Source organism: Nilaparvata lugens, chromosome 4 (assembly GCF_014356525.2).
Source record: "Nilaparvata lugens isolate BPH chromosome 4, ASM1435652v1, whole genome shotgun sequence".
Classification (NCBI taxonomy): Eukaryota; Metazoa; Arthropoda; class Insecta; order Hemiptera; family Delphacidae; genus Nilaparvata; species Nilaparvata lugens.
This window is the reverse complement of record NC_052507.1, coordinates 44,020,501-44,041,763: the sequence shown is the minus strand read 5'-3', so window position 1 is coordinate 44,041,763 and position 21,263 is coordinate 44,020,501. Positions and strand designations below refer to the sequence as shown.

The 21,263-nt window shown below is 34.4% G+C and overlaps 1 protein-coding gene across 1 annotated transcript in view; it reads right to left on the bottom strand.

Annotated features, from left to right (window-relative positions):
* LOC111050216 (DALR anticodon-binding domain-containing protein 3) overlaps positions 1-21,263 on the bottom strand; it is a 79,104-nt gene that overhangs the window by 27,582 nt on the left and 30,259 nt on the right. The window contains exons 5-6 of the mRNA XM_039427511.1: positions 18,352-18,509; positions 5,970-6,103 (exon numbers count right to left, since the gene is read on the bottom strand). Of these exons, the coding sequence (XP_039283445.1) occupies positions 5,970-6,103; positions 18,352-18,509 (292 nt within the window). The remainder of the gene's footprint in view (positions 1-5,969; positions 6,104-18,351; positions 18,510-21,263) is intronic.

Sequence of the window (21,263 nt, the reverse complement as noted above, 5' to 3'; positions counted from 1 at the left end):
ACTAATCCTCCATGACAATGATGGTAGTGAAGCCACCACCACCACTCAGGACAGCAGTGAAGCTACCACCACTCAGGACATCAGTGAAGTCACCACCACCACTCATGAAGAAGAAGAAGAGGGAGATCTTAACAGCAATTACTGTTAATGAAAAACTTGTAAGATTTCAGCTCACTAAAAACACACAACGCATAATCATTTGTCGTAGGTGCTTTACACACTATACCATCAACAATAATGGGGAACAGAGGATGAAAGATCACGAGGAGTACTGTGCCAACAACCAGACTGCTAGAATCATCATGCCTCAACTCAAGGAGGATGGCAGCCCACCAACAATGAAATATGAGAAGCACTTGAACAAATTCAGGCTACAGTAGTGGGTTATTACAGGAACAGCATATCCAAACAGGGGCGTGGCCTTGCCCCCAGGACCTGGGGACCAGCGCCAAGGCCACCCCCCCCCCCAAGGGGACCAGCTCTGAGCGGCAACCCCCCCCCTCCACCAGAGGGGGAGGGGAGCTAAACCAGTTCCCTCAAGAGCTAAACCAGTTCCCCCTCATCATAGTCATAGTCCCAAGGACATGCCCACTATCAACCACTTCCCACCTAAGGTAGTCTGCTATTCCAAAGGTATTGAAGCTTTATTTATTTATCTTATTTATTTATTTATTTACAACAATATGGGAGCATACGGGAAAACCCAAAAATTGCTCCCCAATCAAAAAAATTACAATGAGCACTTTACAAAAAAAAAACTTAAAAATCGAGAGAAAGACATAAGGAGAAAACTATTTCATATTTGTGAAGAGAAAAAAATGTGATGATAATCTAAATATACTGAAAACTTAATATACTAAATGCTAGATACTATACTATTATTATACTGTACTAGAAACCATTTACAATATGAGAAAATAATGATAGGGGAATCAAGAAAATACAAATAACATTCCAATAATGAGATAAATGATAACAGAGCTAAGAATGAAAGGAAGTCATCTACTAAATATGGTACTCTATGTAAGTTGATGAGGTCTAGCATGGGAAAAATAGGTGTCACATTGGGTGGAGCCGCTTACATGCCTTCTTGAACTGACTGGGATTCATATGAAAAAGGTTGCGCTGTCATACCAGTAAAAAGGGGTGACTGAAAGGGGTGATAGGTTTCATGGATTCAAAGATGAGAATAATCAATTCATATTAAAAGAATTTGCAATGATTGATCCTAAAGATACTTATGTTATATTACATTTCAAACCACCATTTCCAAAATCACAGCTACCATAGAGAACCTATCAAGATGTATGTTTGTTGGAGTTTTATCATCACAAGATAAAATGGGAATTGGGTGAAATAGATTATTCTGATGATCTAATGAAAGCTTGTCTCAAAAACTATGATAGAGTATATACAAAGGGTGGAGAAAAAGTGGAATTCCTAAAGAAATGTCACAATAATGTTGAAACAATACCTGATAATTTTGAAAGGCCCAATTATAGAAAGTTCTCTGATTGCTGGACTTATGATGTTTGCAGAATTCATAATAGTATTGTTGATGGTAGATGTGCTTTATTCAGTGCTAAACATTATTTGTCATTGATGTTGTCCAAGGCAGAGAAAGTATTTGGTCAAAAAGTGGATTACTTATGTGAAGCAGAGCGAATGAAAAGTATGAAGATGTGTCCATTATTTTATACTAAGGAAAACAAACGCAAATATGCAAGACAAGGATTTTACTACAATGGGCAAGAGGTAATTTATGTATGGTGTGGATATCAATTATACATGCACAAGGCGAGAATATGCAATCTTACAAGTGATGTTGCTAATCCAGTAAATTTTTCAGTTCTTGTACCGCTCATATAAAAGCTCTGCTACAAACAGAATCCATTCCAGTGTGCTGTTATGAACAGATCTGATCAGTGTTGTAATGGATCCTAACTGTTGGTTGTATGCTGATATAGAATTGGAATCGAAATTACGTGATTACATAGACTGGTTTGATTTATGTGAAGAAGCTATTGTAAAAGCAAAATGTGAAAATTGTGATGTTATGATTGCTGAACAATTAAAATTAATTTTTCTAAACACAGTGAATGTTTGTGATATAAATGATTACCTATGTTATTACAGACCTATGAAATTGGATGTTCAAAAACTAATCCAAATTGAGGATGAAGTGTTGCACAATATAAGTTCATCTAACAAAGAGGATCCTTAGGGTTATTGACATTTGCAAACATGTTCAATCATTTCTGACCTTGGGATGGAACAAAGAAGAATGGTAACAGTGATGGTGAACTGCAAACCGGTTCAAACATGAGAACCTTGATGAGTGGAGGGGGGAAAACAGTGCGATACCGCATACAATAGTGAAGTGGCTTTCATTCCCAGTTTAAGAACAGTTGAGTGCAGAGATGTGCTATTCTACTCCTACATGATGCAGCAGCAGCAGCAGTTCAATTTGACTAAATTCAATGAGACATCAAGGGAGAGTATTCCCATTGTGCAGATACGTGACTTGAAGTCTGACTCCAACTATCCAGTATATAAGGCAAGAATAGTTCATACACCATTCAGATTGAGAAGTGTGTTGCGATTATATGAGAAAAATAAGTGAGGACAACCTGTGTTTTTTTATGTATATTTGCCAGAAAGGTTTTTATCAGACCTAAATGGAGAAACTTTGGAAAGTTTTAATAATGGGAAGTATGTCATGAGATGTATTCACCGGGAGGATACATCATTGGTACTTCTGGATGATGTAGCAAATTAGATGAGGAATAAAATGGAATAGGCCTATTTCTTAGCTGTATACAAATCAATTCTCTATATTAAACTATTATGAGTTTTTCATAGTGGTTTAGTATGGAATTGATATTAATGTTTCAGTTTTGAAATGGGGAAGGGTTTTAAGCTAAGGGTTTAAGTTTAAGGGTTTAATTTTAAGGGTTTTAAGTTGATGCAACTTTCAAGTTTATATACCTACATCCTCCTGTCAGGTGGAAAGTGAAGCATATATAATAGTAGGTAAGTATAAGATTTGATTTAGTATAAGCTTGTTAGAGCTGCAGTTCAGTTGTACATAAGTACTTCTTGTTTAATAGAACATAACCTCACATATGTCTCATTGTTTTAGTTATTCTAAATTCAAAAAGTTGTCCAGGTTATTAATGGGAATAACTTTGGATGAGTTTACAGAATTGGCTAATAGCATTAGATTCTCACAATATTGTGTTGAGAATGATAGTAGAGTTGAGGATAATGATGATAAAGAATTGTCTGATGATGGTAAATGGTCAAATTCAAGTTCAAAGTATTCAATCTTATCTGAAGTGTATGAACTCTTAGATATTGTAATTGAGGAACATGGCCATTTCCACTATGGATGTAGCAATGATCATCATATAACAACAATCACAGATAGTAATCAATTGTGGGAGGCTATTTTTGATCTGGCTGAGCAGAAATGTATTAGGAAAGGTTGAAGTTAGTGTCTTATTCACTCTGTCAGTTACAACATGTCTGTGGACAGCTTTGGACGTGTTTCACATGGTAAAAGTAATGAGATAGATGCTAAGGAATATTTAGAAAATCAGTTAAGTGAGCATAAGAAAACAGTTCTAACTAGATCCAACTTTGATAAGGAAAAGGCAGATTTGATTAGATCCAAAGATAGTTTGAAGAAACAATTGCAAGAACTTAAATAAACAGTTTTGACAATAACAGATTTTAATAAGGAGAAGGCTGAACTAGTGTCATTTGATCATCTCAAATCAAGTTTGAAGATAATTACTGAAGAAGCGAAGACTAGTATTAATAATCTATTAACTAAAGATGAGTACCAAAAAGAAAAGGTTTGATTTGTTAGTTATGATAATCTTAAGACTGGAATTAGGCTATTAGAAGAGAGTATGATAGATTATGTATACAATAATGCTGAATTCAAGCAATATATTCATGATGCAATGTACCAATACGCATATTATCTGATAGGAGAATGTGTAATGGCTTCAAGAACATTTGATTGGGCAGAGCTTGAAGGTCATGGCTTCACATTAGAACATAGTGTGGAGGATTTTTTCTGAAGAATTAGAATGTCTAAACCAGAGATTCCATTCAATAAGGATGATTTTTTAACGCAAGAAGAACATCAATTAAAACATTGATATGATGGTTATATAAAAAAAAAACCATCTGACTAGGATAAAAGGCTGGTTTTGAGCAAAATGGTAGATTTGGATGTGGAGGGGGGGATCAAACTGATGAAAATGGGTGGAGATAAATGGTTGATGACTTGAAGTGGGCAGAGGTAACATGTCAATGACCCCTGCTGGTCCCCCACCACTGGAGGGGGGAGGGATTTGGCCTTGGCGCTGGTCCCTGGGTCCTGGGGGCAAGGCCACGCCCCTGTTTGGATATGCTGTTCCTGTAATAACCCACTACTGGCTACCATTGGTAGCCTATGCAGATTTTGAATGTTTGCTGGAGAAGCCTGAGGAAGACAAACAATGGATTGGGAAGGAAACCAAAGTGATCCAGCGTCACACAGCAATGAGTTATTGCTTTTACTTTGTCAGAGGTAAGAACTTATTACCATCATGGCTGACAATCGCTAACATCATCCCTCAGGAACCAATCATCTATAGAGGACCTGATGCAGCCAAACACTTCATCAAAACTCTGACAATGTATGCAAAAAATCTAGATGAGGCAATTAATTATCGACAAATAAAGATGCTTCCACTGACAGCTAGGGAGAAAGCAAGACACAACGCTGCCTCCAACTGTGAAGCCTGCAAGAAACCGTTCAATGGTGACAAGGTGTATGATCATTGTCATTTATAACAGGGTTTTACCCTGTTTCTGTGCAACAAGTGTAACCTACAAAGATGTCGTATAACATTCATTCCTGTTTTTCTACACAACTACTGATAACTACTAACCAATCTAACTACTGATAACCAGTCTAGCTGCTGAAGTGATAAAGCAGGGCTTATTATAAATCCAGGGAAAACTTATCTTATGACAAATAGTTAAACAGTATACAGCAACAGTATAGGGAAACAGTACAAATAGAGATATAACACACAATGGTTGCTCATTGGATTGATCAAGAGAGATTATTTATCTGGGACAACTGATTGCTTTCACCTAAAGAATTGAAACATAGGTGTGTAATTGCATTGAGAAAATATTGGTTGTTGAAAAGTATTCTCAAGAATAGAGAGCTTAGTACTGGAACAAAAATACAAATAATTAAAGACCTGTGTTTTTCCACACTTATTTTCGGCTTCCAAACTTGGGCGTTAAAGAAAGCAGTACTACAGAGAATAGTAACAAATCAAATGGCGATGAAGAGGAGCATACTGAACATACAAAGGCTGGGTAGAATTAGAAATACATCCATCAAGGCAATAAAAATATCAGACGATGTACTGTACTGAAGACAATTACGACTCTGAGGTGGAAGTGGGCAGGTCATGTCGTTAGATTGGAGGATGGCAGATAGACAAAGACTCTTACTTTGCGGAAGCCCAACTGGAGAAAAAGGAAAATCGGACGGCAACAATTCAGATGGGAAGAAGACATTGTGAGAGTGACTGGGGATAGATGGGCGGTGAGCACAAAAGAGAGAGAAAGGTGGAGTAACCTGGGAGAGGCCTATGTCTGATAGAGGACCTGGTTTCCATAAACCAAAGAAAACGAATACATTAGCATTTGAAAATTTAATTTTGGACTTTAATAAATTTTAAGAAAAAATGTATATTTGAATTATTGTTGTAATAATTATTTTCAAGTATTATCTTAGCAGAAATGTTGAATCTTTCATATTCTTTTTTCTTATTGTATAGTGTTGGGAACCAATAGAGGCTGTATTTATTTATTATCAATATCAGAATTATAGAGATAAATCACAGAATGGTAATAATGAAAGAAGTGACAAATATTATGGTTTTACGCACCTCGCAAGCTAACTGCTGGAAATCGATTTGATGAAAGGGTGGTACGGGTGGATAGATCCCTGAGGTAACATTCGATTCAAATTGGTTCAGTATTGCTTTCAGTCTGACAAAGTTGTACATTATGTAGACTGCACCTGCAACAAACAACACAAATATTTGTCGCTATGGATGTTATACATACACTTACTATTATTATTGAAAGAAATATAAGTAAATTTGACAGTGTAATTAAACTGATAAGTGAATTTAACTGTTACGTAAAAATGAAGTTCACTGATATATGTATAATTGTATTTGAATTTACATGTTTTGTATAATAGTAACTTGTCAAGCAGCCTCTTTGAGGTTCGCTTAAGGTAGCTTATTTATTCAATAAACATTTTTTCTATTCTATTCTGAAAAATATGGCAAGAATGGAGATGCACAAGAAGCAATTGAATAAAAAATAGTTCAAGTGCTCTACATTAATCAAAAGCAAACATGTCGTGAAGAACTAGAAGAAAATTACAATATCTTTAGAAAATACTTTTTTCCTACAGCTACCTCGGAGAGTTGCTGTTCCTGTACTGATTACAATACCCATAAATTCACTTTTCCGCTCTAGTGCAGGAAAATTTTTTTTCTGCACTCCAGATTTGCAACATGGCAACACAAAATAGTTGGTGGGTTATATGGAGGATTAGTGCCAGAAAACAAAAATTAAGTTGGTAACAATGACTGTGGTTAGATCTAGATAAGAATCATTTCAATGGCTACCCTACATTTATGATAAAATCCCAATCTAGAAATCCAAAGCCAGAATAATGTTCATCTAAATCATAATTATTAAATAATCATCATTTAATAATAAATAATAGTTCTTTTCTATTGATAATTATTATTTCAACTGCAAGAAATGAGAAAAGTAGCAGATATACATCATAAAATTAGAATTTTGAGGTTAAATGATTACCGTTTGATATTCATATAAATAAAAAGAATAAAAAACATAACAATACTACAATAAATATTCTCTGTTGTCTATGTTATTTTTATAAATATGTTTCAGTTTACTTTGAGCATTTTTCTCAGTGATTTTGAGGTTAAATGATTACCGTTCGATATTCATATAAATAAAAATAATAAAAAACATAACAATACTACAATAAATATTCTCTGTTGTCTATGTTATTTTTATAAATATTTTTCAGTTTACTTTGAGCATTTTTCTCAGTAATTTGAGCAAAAGTCTAAATATCTGAATCCTGTTTCAGTAGCTGGATGAAACAAATATATATTTTGCTCTGTAGGTACGATTCTTCCCGCTAGGTCGCGCGCTTGTCAGTTCAGCCATCTTGCAGCCATCCCAATCAGCTGTTGGCGTGTATTATGAATGCAAATTTTTTGATCTATCTGTATTTTTTCTGATTCTTGAATGAATAAAAATGAGAACTTTGGCTGAGAATTTTCAACTTCAATTGGATTATTAATTTTTAAATGAATTAAGGTTGTTATTAATAACAGCATCACACACACACACACACACACACACACACACACACACACACACACACACACACACACACACACACACACACACACACACACACACACACACACACACATTTGATGGATTTCAGCCATCATTTTACCCATAATCATTTAATCAACCACTTCTCATATTCAAAGGTAACTGTAGGGAAAGTTTAATGTGAAATACGTGAGCAAAGTTCCTCTGCTGCACTCAAGAAGCCATTCTGCCAGAGCCATAGGTGAGTAAACGTTTCTTTTGGTGCAGCAAACTGTCACTTTGCGCACTAGTTGCACAAATAACTATTATGAAACTCCTCCTTGCTTCCTACGTGTCACCAATTTGTAATAAAATCTATACAAATCTACCAATTAAATTTCCTACTAGCCTCTAGTAGAAAGAAGTTTAATAACAACCTTCTTGAAAAACTTTTTTTCCTACAGTTACCTTGAAAAGTGACCATTCCTGCACTGATTACAGAACGCAAAGTATCTTTTTTCTGCTATAGTGCAAATTATCAAAAGTATTACTTTGCATACTCTTAATACTTTGTGTATTATCTTGCAGCCATCCCAATCAGCTGCTGATATTGTTGGCATGTATTTTGAATGCAAATTTGTTTTATCTATATTTTTTCTGATTTTTAAATAAATAAAAATGAGAACTCATTAAATTATACAGAAAGTCATTTAATGAGAACTTATTGAATTATACGTTTTGAATATTATTAATTATTATTCATTATTTCAAATAATATTTTTTTTCATCCATAAATTGATTGGTTGAAAAATTATTTAGAAATTAAGCTTCAATCAAAATTATTCAAATTTTTCAATTAATTGGATTAATTCAATTTTCAATTTGAATAGATCATTGATTATTAAGAAATGGTTCAAGAAACCATTCCACCCTTGCCTACGGCTCCTACAGCTCGTGCATAAACGTTTCTTTCGGTGCAGCAAACTGTCACTTTGCACACTAGTTGCACAAATAACTTTTCCTTGATGCAATGATGAGTTCTGAAAATATAAATTGTGATCAGAAAATGAAATGATAAAGTAATGGACGAGTAAAGTTTTCAACTGAACCATAATTAATACCACAAAAGAGAATCACAAAGAAGATGAATTCAAAAAGTTATATTTCAACTAATAAGTGTTAGATATATGCGATCTAGTAGGCCTTGGCTATTGGCAAAAGTGTGGGAATCTTGTTATTGAGGTTATGTGAGTTTATGATGATTTGTAATTATTGTGTTGCATTAATGCATTGTTTTAGTTGTGCGTTTCAGTAATAATAAATAATAATATCAAGTGCAAATTCGTTGTTAATATTCCTGAATCCTGACAGTGTGTTCTAATAAATCAGAAGTGGGATGAACTAATAAAACAGTGTATTGTGTAAACCGAAATACAAAAGTGAAAGTTGACTGTTTCTATCAATTGAACCTGTTACGTTTCTATCAATTGATCCTGATACATAGTAAAAATGGATGACATATTGAACCTGAATAATCAATTTATACTTATATTATTATAATCAATTTGAAAAATATTTACAATTGAATCAAGTTTCAACAATTCTACGACAGTGTTGTGCACCCATAGTTATCAGTTACCACAAAACTTTGAGGAAAATTTTCAAAATATCAGCACAAGTAAAATCATCTGCTAAGATTTGAAATCTGATAGAAGATGCAATATAATTTTAGTGTCCTATTTAAAGTTAATAGTTCTAGCATTCTAGAGTTGTTATTAAGCATCTTCTATCCTCTGAATTCTAAGAAATTACCAAAATAAGTCAACCACCAATCTACTTGCTAAGTTTAATTCAAGTGATCTCAATATTTTTTTTCTCCAAAGCCATTCTATAATATATTTCATCCATTTCAACCAATCTGTGAGCGATATAGGTAATATCAGAGATAGTTCCAACATTTTTATTTCAAAAGTTTTATTGTTGATTGATGAGTGTTTGACTATTGTTAAATTGATGTGGATGTCAACTGAATCTATAGTAATTTTGATTGGGTTAGAAATTTTGAATAGTAATTTTGAGTTACTAGTTTATTGTTGATTGATGAGTTTATTATTTGAATATTGTTAAATTGATATGAATGTCAACATAATTGATAGTAATTTCGAGTAGGCTAGTAATTTTGAGTTCAAGTTAATTGTTGATTGACCAGTTTATTGTTTGACTATTGTGATATCGATATGAATGGTGAACAAGAGCCTAATATGTCACAACAGCCTAATCCTAAGGCTGATCGTTCTCATGATTCATCCATGAGTGGTGACCCATTTTATGGATTTGAAAATGCTGGTAATGGAAACGATAAGTTGATGCACATCATCACTCAAATGAGTAATATATTGCAGAACCAACAAGTACAATTGAACAAATTACTTTGTCCAGACAGCCCCAGAACTGAATCTGTTCACAATTTGGGGATATATTTGGTGGCAACAGCGCCTCAATTCAATGTCATGCCCGATTTAATGCGAAATTTAAAAGAATTCACAGGTACCGAGTCAACCCGCGAAGCTCATGCTTGGCTCCACTCTAAAAAGTGCAGCTGCCATTCACCAGTGGACTGATGCTGTAAAATTAGAAGCAGCCAGAACCCGATTCAAAAACGCAGCTGAAAACTGGTACATTGAATGCCAGGAGGAGGTGACAACTTGGGCAACGTTTGAGGAGCAATTCACAATGGCATTTGTAGGTGAGGAGAGCCTCATGGAAAAATGGATGGCAATGCATGCCAGAGTGCAGAATAAAGGTGAGGATATAAGTGAATACTTTTACGACAAATTGCGATTATGTTCAGCATTAGATATGACTTTCAATGAAGCAAAACGTCAAATAATTGAAGGACTATGGTCAAGAGATTTGAGTGACCATTTGTTGGGGACTCAATATAAGAATAAATATGAACTGCTAAATGGTATGAAAGACTACATTGCAATGGTGAAAGCTAGAACTACAAGTGCTCGAGATCAGTCACCTACAAAACACTTAAAACCAGTAATGACGAAATTTCATCATCATTTCCAAAGAAAAATGATCCGCGATGTTACAATTGTCAAAAGTATGGGCATATTTCTAAGGACTGCTCAGAACCGAAAAGGCCACTCCTATGCCTCAGATGTAATAAAGAGGGACATACATCTAAATATTGTAAAGCAGTTAATCCTCAGGTGTTAGCAGCAGTTGACCAATCCAGGACGCCAACAAATCCATTTCAGAAAAATGTATCTGTAAATAATTTCTCCATGCTAGGTATGATTGACTCTGGAGTCCAACATTCTTTGATCAGAGCCTCTGCTGTAATCAAAGCTGGCTTAAAAGTAGATTCATCTACTACTCCTGGTCTGGCTAGAGAATTCGAACTGTAACGCCAAAATGCCAGACTGCAGTTCTGCCAATAGCAGGCTTGTTTGCGCCAGCGCAGATCGTCCTGCTGTTTTGGCCTTATCGATGTTAAAGCCCCAGTCCATCTTGTCTAGTCACCCCGTCTTGTTGTGCAAGACCGAGTTTGTATTTTGTCATGTAATTTTGATCGGAAATTTCTTGTAAATGATTGTTTGAGTGTCATGTGTGTGAATTATGAGTATAACAGCGTAAATAGTGTTAAATTGAATTAATTTGAATTGGATTTGAATTTATAAAGAATCCAGTTTGAGCTTTGTTCGAAACACAGTGTATGACCTGCAAGTTGAACACAGAATCAACGAGAAGACAGCCCAGAAGCCAGAACCTGTCTTATTCCCAGATTTCATCCCACCCTGAACCTGATCAAAACACCTAATAAAGGCTTCGAAGGGCAAGTAGACAAGATTGGATTAAATCTGGTGAGTTTTTGCTCTTTTTTATTGTTCATTAATGCAGAGTTTGACTGTACAAATAACCTGGCTCAAATTGAAGATTAAATTTTTCCCCTTGTTTGTATTTGATTATTTGAATAGTAAATTACAGTCCTCTGGTAGCTCTAGCCTGAGCTTTGTTCAAAACAACCCCTCTATATGGTGTAGGTGATATGAGTTCACCATCAGCCCATACCTTGGGTAAATCAATTTGTGCTGTCGAAATTGATGGAGTTGAGGTGCCTGAAACATTAGTTTTTGTACTTCCTGATAATGCAATCCCTGTTGATATCTTAGTAGGTAGGGACTGGCTCCACCACCCAAGAGTGAACTATTATCGAAAAGGAGATAATTTGATTATTTAGGAAGTGATAAACCCCCTTAAAAGCATTTTCATTGAAGATAAAAAAAATTCTAACTCAAATCAAGATACATATGTTTGCCTTGTAAAAGATGACTATCCACCACTTACCGAAAAACACCTTAAAATTTGTAATGATGTATCTGCTGAAGAAAGACAACAGGTAATTGACCTATGCAATAAATTCAGGTGCTGCTTTGCATTGAACCTAGAGAAAAGCGGCTTTGCGTGGATTACCGTAGACTAAATCGACAAACTTATTGACTTCCATATCCATTACCAGACCTGGACTCCCAGCTAGAAACCCTAAGTGATGCACACATCTTTGCTACCCTTGATCTGGCTCATGGTTTCTTACAGATCCCGCTTTCAGAAGATGCTCGTCCTAAAACAGCTTTTGTAACCCCGGACAAACAGCTCAATTTGTATGTATGCCTTTTGGGTTGACAAATGGCCCTGCAGAGTTTCAAAAATTGATGAACAAAGTTTTGGGACCCCTCCGAAAAACCATTGTTCAGTGCTACTTGGATGATTTACTAGTTCCAGCTAAAGACTGGGCCACCTTGTTGAAAAATTTACATCAAGTCTTTCAAGCATTGTCAAAAGCCGAATTAACTTTAAAACCTAGTAAGTGCCAATTTGGAGTTACAACGGTTGAATTCTTAGGATTTGTGATATCGAATGGAAACATCCGCCCAGGTGAATAGAAAACCAAAGCAATTTCTGAATTTCCAACACCAAATAATGTGCATGAAGTCAACGTTTCTTGGGACTCACCGGATTCTTTCGACGCTTTGTTCAAGGATATGCTGAACTTACTTAGCCAATAACAAATTTGACTAGAAAAGATATGCACTTCAATTGGGGTGTTGAACAAGAAAAGTCCTTTCAGAAGTTGAAAGTTATATTGACCTCTGAACCAGTATTGAAACTGTATGACCCAAATGCATACACAGAAGTCCATACAGATGCATCTTCACTAGGACTTGCCGGTATTCTCTTACAACAATCTTCAGGAGACAATAATTTGCATTTAGTATACTGTGTTAGTAAAAAAGTATCAACTACTGAACAACATTACCATTCTAGTCGGCTCGAACTCATGGCTATTGTTTGGACACTGAATCGACTTCGAACATACTATTGGGAAGAAAATTTACAATTGTGACCGATTGTCAATCATTAGTTCATATGAATGTACATAGGACAAGTAACCCTCAAATTGCGTGGTGGGTTGATCAGATTCAAGAGTATGATTTTGAAATTAAACATCGAAGTGGAAGTAAAATGGCTCATGTAGATGCACTCAGTTGTGCACCTGTTGAGGGAGCGGAGGAACAGAATGATGACATTTTATTTAAGAATGTTATATGCACAGGACTTACTAGAGAGGAGCAGGTAGCAATGATGCAGCATAATGACGAGGAACTGCAGCAACTAATTGGGCTTTTTCAGAAAGAAACGACTACCAAAGCAGAAAAATCACTAATGACAGATTTCACCTTGTTGAATGGAATTCTCTATCGTAATGAAAAAGGGAAGTTGTTATTTGTGATTCCCCAAGACAATGAGGGAAAGTATTGCTGTCACGTACCATGACTTGTCTGGTCATTTCGGACTAGAGCATACTATAAGTAAAATAAAGGAAAATTATTGGTTCACAAAAATGAGAAGATATATTGAACAGCACATCTGTATGTGTTTCCAGTGCCTGTTGGTTGAGGTACCTTCTGGTAAGAAGACAGGACTATTGCATCCAATCACTCCTGGAAAGTGACCATTTGAGGTGATACATATTGATCATGTAGGACCATTTGTGACAAAATTGGGATATTCTTGGATCTTAGTAGTGGTGGATAACCTCACGAAATTTGTTAGACTATTTCCTGTAAAGACAACTACAACAAAACTGGTGATAAAATCGCTGGAATTGTTATTTAATGAGAAGGGATTACCAAATAGAATTATGAGTGATAGAGGCTCCTGCTTTACGTCATATGAATTTCAAGAATTTTGCTGCAACAAGGGAATTTCTCACTCTTTAAATTCTCCTAGGCACCCACAGGCAAATGGCCAGGTTGAGGGAGTAAATAGGACACTGGTACCAACTATTGCTGCTTGTGTCAACAACAAAGGTAATTGGGTAAATGTATTACCAGAAGTTGAAAGAAACCTAAATGGCTCCATCAATAAGACAACTGGTACGGCTATTGTCCAAAATTTCATCTTGGAGTGCTTCATGCAGCATTACAAACTACTGACAGTTATAATAATCCTGAGGAGTTGAGAGTAGCTGCACGTGACAAAATAATTGAGGAGCAGAAGAAAATGAAACTTACCTTTGACCGTAAACATTGTGTAGGTGATAGATATGATGTTGGTGAGGTGGTAGTCATGCAAAAGGCCCCAGATCACACTGGTCAACCAACAAAACTACAGGACAAGTATAGAGGACCTTTAGTAGTTGTAGATGTACTGCCAAATGACACATACAGAATAAAAGATCTGAACCCGAATGGTTCTCGAGTTTATTCTAGTACAGCTCATTCTTCCCAATTAAAATCATGGAAAATACTAAATAAAGACGATTCTGAAGATGATGATAGAATGCTTGAAAATTGTCTTGAAGATTGAAATGCATTAAATTGCCTGGATTGTAATAGTTTTGTATTTTTTTGTAAGTTTTGATCATCCTATAGAATCATGCTACTTATCATGCATATTGATATCGTTTATTTTATAGTTTTAAGCTACTATGACATAATTACTTGTACTTAATTCTTTTCTGTCTTACATAAAATTATCTAATGTGTGGTGGAAGATTTTTCATGCATATGTTTTCTTACATAGTTATTTCATGTTTTTGATGTCCATTTATTGCAAATAAAGTTTGGTTATAGTACATTAAGATTCATCACATCATGATAATGACCCTTCAATGAGAATATATATTATGTGTTACACCTGCTTACATGTGTGTGTGTAATTGACAGAGAGTATGTGCACTATGGTTTACACTCATTAAGTTTTTACATGTACTAACATTAAATATAGATCTATCTGACAGATACAACGATATGTGTATAACTTCAACATTTGAATTGTGAATTTTTTCAACTTAATACTATTTTTCCAAACACAATTACTGTGACAAATATTTGTGAAGTTAGTTCGATCATGTTATTTGTATAATCTAGATCTTGTAAACTACTGCCAATATTTTATTTTTCTTGTTGAGTGATGTTCATTTCAGATTCATTAAACTCTGATAATCATTATATATTTGTCTGAGTAGAAAGTTTTTGATACATATTTAATTTTGGTAACTGTTCCATACTTTGGATTATTACAAAAATGAACTCAAATTCATGCAATTGAACTCGCTTATTTTTCTTAATTCTTTCATGATCGACCTTATTGTTTTATACAAATTGTTTAAATTTATGAGTATTGTCTAAATATGAGTTATTGTTATTGTCTCTGTCTGTGCCTTACCTAACAAAGTGGACTTGGACTTTAAAATTCGAGGACGAATTATTTGTAGGATGGCCGAATGTTAGATATATGCAATCTAGTAGGCATTGGCTATTGGCAAAAGTGCGGAATCTTGTTATTGAGGTTATGTGAGTTTATGATGATTCGTAATCATTGCGTTGCGTTGATGCGTTGTGTTAGTTGTGCATTTTAGTAATAATAAATAATAATATCAAGTGCATATTCGTTGTTAATATTCCTGAATCCTGACAGTGTGTTCTAATATAAGACAGAAAAATAAGAGTAACATGAATCATGCTGCAGAACAACAAACGGTAAACTAATATTATTTTTATTGGCAATACATTTCGAATATGCAGGATGAAAGAGCCATCAGATATCGTGCTGAAACTTTGGTTGATGGTTTTGCTTGATAATGTTTAATAATGTGAGAGGACAAGGAAGACAAGAAATTGGATTTGCATTGACTCGTTTTTTTATTCATGTAAGTTAAAATATGAATACCTGTTAAAAATACCTGGCATGCGGGCTTATACAATACTAGCAGGTAGCCCGTGCTTCGCAAGGAGCTATTTTAAAACTTGAAGTAATGAAATCTAGAATAATTGAAAATTGGCCTATAAGAATCCTCAATTGATTAAGAATTTATAAGCAGCATTTCAAGTAAATCAGCCCAGTAGTTCAGACGTGATGATGTGTCAAACATAATTTTCCTATCCTCTACATGTGTATACGTGTTTAAGCCAGTTCTTTCCTTTATTATAGTATAGAAGATGATAGATAGATGGATATATCATTCATCATATGGATATATCATCCATCTGTCTATCATCTTCTATACTATAATAATTGAAATGAATGAGAATAAATTGTGGAAGGTTTGAGATATCGATGTGCGGTTTTTACCATACCTTTTCTCTGGAGATCCTGTATCATATGACCACCTTTCAATTAAAAAAAGAATTTGGATTCAAAATGGCAGAAAAAAATTGGGTGCGACGGAAAACCTGTTTTTATCATTCGAAAAGGATCCCCAATCATACCTATCTTCTAATTTCCCTTTAAGAGAAATGTTCTGCTGTTTCCTTACAACAACTGAACTAATAATTGAAAACTTGACAAACAGAAAACTTGATGTAATCAAATATTGAAGAATTTAAAATAGGTTTATAACCATCCTCAGTTAAGGAAGAATCTACATGCAAAATTTCAGTCCAGTAGTTCAGACGTGATGATGCGTCAAACATAATTTTTCTATACTTTACACCTGTATACGTGTATAATCCAGTTTTTTCCTTTATTATAGTATAGAAGATGATAGATGGATGGATGATCATTGTTATTTTACTAAAAGATAGAATAAGTTGAATAGTTTCCCTTTCAGAGGGAGTTTTGACAACCCACAAAACTCATTTTTCATTTGAAGATATGAGGATAAAAGGTGCATATGACCTTATTTTTTTGCTCAGCTTGCCAAAATACCTCTCATTCCAATATAGTGCATGAACTGCATGCGTTTTCATATTGCCGAAACAGCATTGATGAAACTGTAGACGCTTATTTGGCACTTTGTCTCAAAAAGCTGTTCTAGCTGAAAAATTAATAATGCATGCCACGTGTAGGCCTAAACATTGCATCAGGAAAACGAAGTTTCAAAACTATGGGTCAGTTTCATGTATGTCTGTTAAATATGGACATTGACGCCGATTAACAAATCAGTATTAGTTTTACGGATTCATTTCTGTTCCACAAAGATTGGTTAGTTTTTAATTCCGATTAAGTTTTCCGGTTAAATAACCAAGATTTTAACGGTTTCACAATCTGGCAACACTGTAATTCATCCGACAGTGATGTTATTAAAATTATTATTCTAAACAAATGGCACAATAGTGAGGTTATGTTATTGAAGTGGTGACTATTCATTACGCATGCGTCATAAAAATGTTCTGTCTGTCGCCAGTGTTGTGCTATCTGCAAAAGAACAAGATCGAAAACTAACCTCAAAAATCAGGATCTAATTTTGAATGCTACTATTAGCTAAATACTCTTTTCTATTTTATTAATGGATGAAATTCATTCATATATTTAGCTCATACTTTGAATTCTGTAGTTTTTTTACCAAAAACTAATTTTGGAAGACAGCTATCATCCAGTAGGTACCTAATCAACGTTAGTTGGATTTAATTCCCTGTAAATGGCCTGTTAAAATTTTTTACGTCGATCAGTTTAATCAGCGTTATTGCTTGAATTTTTTTTTGGCAACCAAAATGCATCTGTTAGCGCTAATCTCAATTAAAGTATAGCATTTTATCGCGATAAAACGTTAACTGACGTACGTGCAACTGGGGGAAAGTTTTTTCTAAACAGATGTTTTTGTGATAATTTCTTTGATGCAGCTGTTCCACATTCACCATATTTATTATTATACAGAGTTTGTGAAAATGAAAATATTTATTAATTATCAAAGCAATACTATTATTATATTTATAATAGAAATATTATCATTATTATTAAAAATATTTATCAATTATCAAAACAATATTATTGAGGTTAAGTGGTATCAGGTAGAAAGCAATAATAGAAAGAGATGTTCCTTTTTTAAATTCGACTATATGATTTGGTAATTTTTTTATGAAATTGTATGTACCATTAATGAAATTTAAACATTAATTCTGGAAAATCTAGAAGGAGAATTGAAATTTGGGCTTCCAGGTGCACGAGATTGATATTTTCAGAATATATGAGCAAAATTTGGAGATCTAAATCATTCCCTTTTTTTCAGTATGCAATCCACAAATTGACATGTTTTAATGCAAACAAACGAACAAACACAACCCTACTCTCTCTCTTATTATATAGAATAAGAGAATATAGCTTTTACAAAGCAACACATTTCACAAAGAATTATTAATTAGAATGAACATTTAATTGAATTTCAATTTCAATAATATAATATTGAAATGTGACTACAAAATTCGGCTGTGTTTCAACAAGTAATTGTCGACTCTCGGTAAAGGATGAAAATTACATCCTTCCTATAAAAGAGACAGGGACAGTGGTAGAGAGAGGCTGGAGGAGGAAGGAGGTGGCGCAACCGATTTTAATGGGAAAATGGCAAATAAGATCAATTCTTATTTTTGCAGAACTGACCTTTGATTCTGTCCGTCTGATTGCTGAGTTTAACCGGCTGACTCAATTTCGTCATCAGAAGTTCGAAACGAAGAACCGCGTCCACAATCTTCCGATCATCTTCTTTTCCCAGGCTGAAGTTCATGTCATCTTTCAACTTCATCATGCGCTCCGTTCTTCTACAAAATTAAACCGAAAAACGAAAGAATTATTTCACAAGTTAGTACTCTAAATATTACTGCTCAATAAAACAGATAAAATTATTGAATTTGAATTACAATCCGAATCAGAAGTTCTATTTAGGATTTTGATTGATCTATTTCAAGTATATATATTCCTTGTTGACCCACTTCATCATTTTAAAATTTTTCCACTTTTTGAAAGAAAAGAAAACTTTTCAATAGAGTGATTATTCTGGTTGGATTATCAATAATCCCAAAAGTGGACTGTATAAAATTTTAGGGGGTTTGAATATTCAAATGGAATCAAGTTAACTTATGCACAATAATGAACAAAAGAAAGAACTTACCATATTTTTCGCCAGTACCTATAATATTGTATGCTAATTTGTGTACTGGGGATATAGGAATATGGAAAGAACAGTTATTAGAGAAATAGGAATTAAAGGAAGGTTCAATACATACAAATTGATGAAAATGATTGGTTATGAACACAACCATTGAACAAGCTTCCTTATTCAATTACAGTATCCCTTTAAGAAAAAATTACAAAATTTCTGACAAACAGCAAATAAAACTAATGTGAGCTTCAACAATCTGCTCCAAAGTTATATGAATTAAGAAAATTAAAAGGAATGCACAACGATCTTTCCTCAACATTCGAATTCATTATATTCATATATAATTCATTATATATAATTCATAATTCATTAGAGGCGTTAGTATCGCTTTTGCCGCGAACTGAGCGACATTCAAAAATTACGACAATCCATTCCCCCCACCATGAGGAGATGTGGTTGTCCTCAGAGACGCAAAGATAAGACAATGATGAAATTTTTACAAATAGAACTATATGACATTGAGGGCGACCAACACCAAGCTATAGATTTATTTATTTTTTATTTATTTATTATTATTTCATCCACTGACCTCCTATAAAAGGGGTATTTGGACTTGTCAATGTCGTAAGTCAATAAAATACAGAACATAAATACATAAATGATGAGTCAATATTTTTTTTTTCTCTCCAAACCTTATCTCGACGCTCGTAGTTTAGAACATAAATAGGTACATGAAAAGTCAATACATTTTTTTCTATTCTCTCTAAACCCCATTTCGACGCTCGTAGTACTCTCTGAACTCTTCATTTGAGTACGCGCATATGGACAGCAGCTCCTTCTTTAATTGATCTCTGAATTTTGTACCAGTCATTTCTTTTATATGAGCTGGCAATAAATTATACAACCGAATACCAGAACTCCTAACACCTCGCTCATACATGGTTGTCTGATGTGTGTCGTCTCTTAGGTTGTTCCTATATCTTGTTGGGTATTGATGGAATGTTCCGCCTGTATTAAATTCATGTAGATTTTTCTTAATGAAGCAGATTGTTTCGAAAATATATAGGCTTGGGAATGGGAGAATTCTAAGTTTTTTGAAAAGGGGGCGACAACTTGTTCGAATTGATTCTCCCATCATCACTCTCAATGCCCACTTCTGCATTCTGAACACCTCAACTACGCAACTTGAATTTCCCCAAAAAATAATGCCGTAAGTCAGGTGTGAGTGAAACAGTGCGAAATAAACACTTCTAAGAGCCCTGAAGTCCAATATAGCTTTCAAATTTCTCAGTACGAAAATTGCTGAGTTCAGTTTGTTTTTGAGGTATTCTTGGTGAGGTCTCCAAGAAAGGTCAGAGTCAATCACCACTCCAAGAACTTTTATATCATTCACGGATTCTATTTTATAGTCTCTGATACTTAAATTATTTTCTCTGGTAGTTCGGAATGGAATTTCTTTAGTTTTGTTGGTATTTAACAACAGCATGTAAGCAGATAGCCATTTTAGTAAATTAATAAGGGCAGTCTTACTCTCCAATTCCACATTGGACTGACTGCTGCTTTTCAGTAGAATACTCACATCGTCAGTATATAATACACTTTTAGCTGATTCAAGGTATGATGGCAAGTCATTAATATATATAATAAAAAGCAGGGAACCCCGCTTCTCATCTTCATCCATTCTGAATGGTACTCATGGGTATGAGAGTCAATGACTACCTGCTGATACCTTTTGTTGAGGTAGGAAAAAACCATCTGAACACGGCGCCATCGAATGTATACAATTGCAGCTTTTTTAACATGATCTCTACATTGATAAGGTCGAATGCCTTTGAGAGATCGGCTATCAAACCATTCACTTTGGATTTTTTATCAACAGATGATAATGCCTCATCTACAAAAGAGAAGAGAGCATCATTTGTGGAGTAGCCTGGCCGGAATCCAAATTGGTTAGAAGACAGTAAGTCTATTTGTTTGAAGTATTTTCTTAATCGTCTTAGCATGGCATATTCAAAGATTTTTAGAAATAAAGGAGTATTAGCAATAGGTCTATGGTTTTCAGAAGCTCTTGATTGCCTTTTTTGTAAACAGGAATTATTTTCGATAATTTCAGTTTAGATAGTACGTAACCCGCTTTCATGGAGCTATTGAAGATAAATGTTAGTGGCTTGAGGATATGTTCTGCTGATTTTTTAACTAAGTAATTCGATAAGTTGTAACAGTCGTAGGATTTCTTGTTTTTTAGTGATTTGATTATTCCTCTAAGTTCTTCACAGCTCAATGTATCGAAATCTGTAAACTTTGTATTTCTTTGGTTACCGGCAATGTTAAATACTGATAGAAAATCATCCATGCCACTCTTTTCTAAGTGTGCATTCTGAATTTCAAGTGGTGTGTTTATGAAATAATTATT